At 35.7% G+C, this 5,063-nt stretch overlaps 2 protein-coding genes across 2 annotated transcripts; one reads left to right on the forward strand and one right to left on the reverse strand.

The window, feature by feature from the left end:
• Positions 1 to 306: 306 nt before the first annotated feature.
• Positions 307 to 2,673, forward strand: Tsp_12822 (DNA mismatch repair protein Msh6). The gene is made up of 9 exons (XM_003367841.1): positions 307 to 343; positions 401 to 500; positions 597 to 726; positions 876 to 977; positions 1,048 to 1,231; positions 1,314 to 1,579; positions 2,320 to 2,457; positions 2,526 to 2,587; positions 2,634 to 2,673. Exons 1-9 carry the CDS (start codon positions 307 to 309, stop codon positions 2,671 to 2,673), a joined length of 1,059 nt encoding a protein of 352 aa, XP_003367889.1.
• An 811-nt stretch (positions 2,674 to 3,484) lies between these two features.
• Positions 3,485 to 4,665, reverse strand: Tsp_12823a (TGF-beta receptor type III; the record flags this gene model as incomplete). The annotated part of the gene is made up of 3 exons (XM_003367842.1): positions 3,485 to 3,603; positions 4,207 to 4,383; positions 4,443 to 4,665. Coding segments are annotated over 3 exons (519 nt in total), but the record flags the coding sequence as incomplete, so codon positions are not given.
• Positions 4,666 to 5,063: the final 398 nt, after the last annotated feature.

Genomic DNA, 5,063 nt, shown 5'->3' on the forward strand with positions numbered 1-5,063 from the left:
GCAAATTGCCAATTGCGGGGGTGGATCCGGCCATGGAGCCAGCCAATCAAAGCAATGTTCCTTCTGGGAAGCAATGGCCAATATTTGAAAACTATTCAAAAGCGTCTAAATTGTTCGGTGAATATCTCCTTTTTATTTATTTATTTATTAATTATTTTGAATATTTTATTAAAATTCTTTTATTTTTCATGTATCTGAATGAGTGTGTAGTTAGTTATTTTGCTTTCAGTCGGTGCAATATTAAGCAGTGGCAGAAATCGATACAATTTTGGAAATTCCAGAATCTGCTTGCAAGAATTTTGAATCATGAGTTCGATTTTCGCTCGCAAAGGGAAGATCGATAGTAACTAACAGTTTAGTTTGATTTGTTGACGTTGAAATTGAATTTCCCTTTTTCCAGGGCTTCAAAAGGTACACGACAAAAGAACTGGACGACTTGGTGAAACTGCTTGCTGCAAGCGAAGCGGATCGAGAAGTCGCTTTGAAAGATATCATGCGTCGTTTGTTTGCAAGTTTTTGTGAACGGTGGGAAAATTGCAAATGCATCTACATATATATATATATATATATATATATATATATAATTTTTATTTCAGGAAAGTGAAATGGTATGCTGCGGTTGAAAACATTGCCACTTTGGACGTTTTGCTAGCCTTCGCGCAGTACGCGAAATGTTGTACACGCGAAGTTTGTTGTCCAAAATTTATCGATGCTATCGACGGTAAGGTAAGTAGAAAAGAGCAACACCAACACTTCATTCACTTTTCCAACAGTTAATCAGATCTGCATCATATTCGTTCATCATTATGGATGATTCCATAATTGTCTCGACTTTTATATAACAAGATTTTATTTATGTAATTGTCATTTTTCAGACTTTCCTTCGGTTAGATGAATCTGTACATCCGTGTTGTGGAAAAATCAAAACACAGGGCGACTATATTGCAAATGATGTATTGATTGGCTCTTCTGAATCGGTATACATTGAGTTCGAGGAAATGTTTCGCTCTTGTGGTTATTTTTTTACAGAAATTGTGCTTTTTTTAGGATACAGGACAAGTGCTTTTGCTTACAGGAGCGAATATGGGCGGAAAATCGACCCTGATGCGTCAAGTGGGCACTTTGATCGTGCTTGCCCAAATTGGTTCCTACGTACCTGCACGCAATTTTACCTTGTCGCCGGTGGACTGCATTTTTACCCGCATTGGTGCCCGTGATTCACTGATTACCGGTAAAATAGTGATCATGATGATGTTGGTGTTCTAGATTGACTGACTGACTAATTAATTAATTAATTAATTAATTTTGTACAGTTGTTCATCTGTTATTTACAGGACAAAGTACACTTTTTGTGGAACTTCGTGAAACCAGTGCCATTTTAAAACATGCCACTATTCACTCATTTGTTATTATCGACGAATTGGGCCGAGGCACGTCTACATGGGACGGAACAGCCATTGCCCATGCTACTCTTCAATATATAACTAATCACATTGGTTGTCGTACAATCTTTTCCACGCATTATCATTCGTTAATGGATAGTCTGGCAGCGAACCCAAGAATTCGTCTCGGACATATGGTAAGTTTATTTGCTGACTAACAGCAATGTTGTTCTAATATAAAATATTTAAAAAAATATTTGTAATTATATTTTCAGCATAAATGATGACAGTTTTTTATAATTAAAAGCATTATGCAAAAGATATGCATTTTCAGTAGCAAAAAGTTTTTTTTAACAAATTTCCTACTCTCACTTTGTTTGCTAATATTTTTTCAAGATGTTTTTTGTTTTATTTGTTTGAGATATTAAGAAAAAAAGTCGAGAAACTTATCGTTTTAGTACTGTTGAAAACTGTACTTGTATATCAAATAAATACAGTAGGCATACCTTATATTTTTTAATTTCAGCAATTATTTGCATCAAAAGTATTTGTTCAAATAAGCAGTTCTTTCAACAGCATTTTATGGATGAGCTTTGTTTTACAAAATCGAATTTTCAACTTTCGTTCATAATGGACGCCAGTTTACAGTCTGCGCGCTGCTGCGTGCGTGAAATGTGTGGTTGCTATTGCAGTTTCTGTCTTTGAAAACTGTTATTTGAAGTGAACAATTTATTGAATGATAGTTTTCATGGTGTTAATTATAAGTTATTATTTTTTTAAATTTATTTCCAACGCTCTCAACTTAGCTACTGAATAATCCAAATCGCTTCATCGGTAGCAATTCTGTGATTGTTTTGCTTTTTGTGTGTTCAGTCATTTGTTAGTGAAAGACTAATTACTTTTGCAAAATTTTCCTAATCATCCAAAATTATTCCAGGCTTGTATGGTGGAGAATGAAAGTGAAGGGGCTGATCCAACTGAAGAGAATGTGGTTTTTTTGTACAAACTCGCGCCCGGGGCATGTCCGAAAAGTTACGGCTTCAACGCAGCCAAGCTTGCAGGAATCCATGTCGATGTACAACCACAATAAATTTTACGTTTCTATTTTTTGTTTTGATTACATTATTTAATAACGTCTTTTAGGTTATAAAAAAGGCTTACGCAAAGAGCATGTATTTTGCACGGATGGAAAAAGAACGGTGCGTGTTTATTTGTATAAAGAATGTTGCATGTTAATTTTTCAATTTTCAGAGTTTCCCAAGTCAAAGAGGCTGAAAATGCAAAAGTATAAAAAAAACTGCATAAAATGTGAGAACTGCGACGAGCATTGGACTGATATAGTTTTACTTGAATTCCAATAAACTTGAAGTGCAAGATTATTTTGCATGCAAAATGTGCAACGCAATTTTATTCTTCATAATATTGCTTTTGGGAGTGAATAGTCAGGTAAAAGGAGAGGGAGAGAGAAATGGAAATTCTCCAACAGCGGATGGCGTGAACCTGATCTGAAGAGGAAGAAGAATAAAAGTTAAGATAACAACTTTTGCATTGCTAGCGTGTCTTGTGATCAACATTAAATTGCAACGGAAGTTTAATGCACACAAAGCGAGAAAGAACGTCATCCACGACTCACGAAGAAACAACACAACAACAATCCACTATAATACGGTATGCTGTTGTATGATATGGTTAGTATTGTATTGTACTGTATGTACGTACGGTGTAAAGTGCAGAGAATGTCACTGAAAAACGCTACAAAATTTCAAGATGGCTTAACAGTTCACCCATATTTTTGGTTTGACATGTTGCTGTTGAAATAGGAGAGAGGAAATGAGTTGCTCAGGTAGGCAAATTGACAAATGTTAGAGAGCAGTAGGTGATGAGTGAGGTCTTGAATGAAAGATAAAATGATCGCAAAAACAAGAGAAGAAGAGGTCCGTTGAATTATGTTGTGATTAATTGGAGGTGGTTTCAGAGATGAGGGTAAGAAGTGTTTGTTTGTTTGTTTATGTTAAAAGCTTTTTTTATAAGAAATTTTTACGTTTTGAAATTTTAGTACAAGAAAAGGATGAATGGAGGGAGTATTGTTGGAACGAGCTTTTTCAAACAACGTTGACCGACGTCAGACGAGTGTGGACTGTTGGAACGGATGTAGATTCGGTCGACGATGTACATTCATTATCAAAAGTGTGCCGCTTGTTGCGTAACACAATGTCCGTTTCTGAAATTCAGTAAGTAAAACTGTTTTTATTTTTTTGAAATATATATATATATATATATCTTCTCTATCAATTATGTAAAAATAAATTCACCTAATGAAAAAACGACATTCAAACAATTTTTATAACGCAGGCAGAAAAATCAGCACAATGAAAATACTGTAGTCAGATAAGATTAATAAATTATATGTATAAACGTGTGCTGTGCGTGTGTGTGTGTGTGTCGTAGCTTTATATGTATGTATATGGAAAGGATAAAAATTTAAGATTGTATTTTTCAGTTTTAAAAGTTCTAATTGTTGTTCTTCAATTGAGGCTTCGATTTTTTCTTCCTTACAGAAAAAAACTTATGAATTTAAGAAATTTTTGTTCTCAGTCTCAGTCTACAACACTGTGAGGTGACTGAGAATATGCTTGCATTAAAAATGTAATGAAAAGTTGTAATGTCAAGTCGGACCTATTTCGCAACGTTTTCTGCTTAATTGAAACATTACAAATCAAGGATAGACACGTGCAGTTTTTCTATTTTTGAAACGAATCGATAGTGCTATTCTATTTAAACTGGTGAAAACATTGCAGAAAGAGTATTCTGATATAGCACTTACTGGTCATTTCATAGATGTACCATAAACCTGCCATAAGCAGTACACCGACGATAAATGCTGCCGAAGAGATTGCAATCACCGAACCTGTACTCAGACCTCGTACTACTAATAATTGTTTTTCTTCAGGCGACATTAGATGATGTCCACTTTCGCATGGTTTGCAATTTGCTCGAGCCGCTAAAATGAGTGTTGTTGTGAAGGGAGTATAAAAAACCGAGAAATTAATGTAAAATTACAATCTGTTTTCTCTATGAACAAATCGTCGTTCAGTGTTGATTGACTTTCGTCTACGATCACCGGATGCAGGGGACCTGAGGAAACGTATGTAGCCTCATTTGCAACCTCTTGATTGTGCCCTTTGTGAACAGGAAGGGACAAGAGCACTGCTCGTTCTTCGTCGACTTCGTCCAAACTAGGCGTGGCAAAGTTGATTTCATTGCAATGAAGACCGTTTGGGCACTGCAAAAGAAGAAAAAAAAGTTTATTTATTTGGTTATCTCTGATTTTCAATACTGTAGGTCATTTTTGATTGCGTCCTTGGAAATTCAACTTTTTCAATCTAGCACCCATTATTGCAGTTTTTCAGTTATGGTCTATTTGAACGACCACGAAGGCCTTGCACGCAGATGTCTGTTGTTCTTTGTATGGGAAAAAGCATATCCAGACGATAAATTAGTTTCGCTTAATTAGTTTGACAAAAATGTAAGAGGAGCAGCGGGGTAGGAGTTGGGGGGGGGGGGGGGGGAATGAGAGAGGCTACTTTTTTTTTTATCACAACGTTTGGCAAATAATCTCCTGCTGGTTGAGTTGACTTTGAAAAGTCAATTTGCCGGAAAACCGCCAATTTTGCTGCAACA

The sequence above is a fragment of the Trichinella spiralis genome, assembly GCF_000181795.1.
Source record: "Trichinella spiralis strain ISS 195 chromosome Unknown Scfld3583, whole genome shotgun sequence".
Lineage (NCBI taxonomy): Eukaryota > Metazoa > Nematoda > Enoplea > Trichinellida > Trichinellidae > Trichinella > Trichinella spiralis.

Coding starts and splice junctions, on each gene's coding strand:
- Tsp_12822 (XM_003367841.1), top strand. CDS start 307: ATGAGTTCGATTTTCGCTCGCAAAGGGAAGATCGATA. Junction 1,580..2,319: donor GAATTCGTCTCGGACATATG/GTAAGTTTATTT, acceptor AAATTATTCCAG/GCTTGTATGGTGGAGAATGA. Junction 2,458..2,525: donor TTGCAGGAATCCATGTCGAT/GTACAACCACAA, acceptor AACGTCTTTTAG/GTTATAAAAAAGGCTTACGC.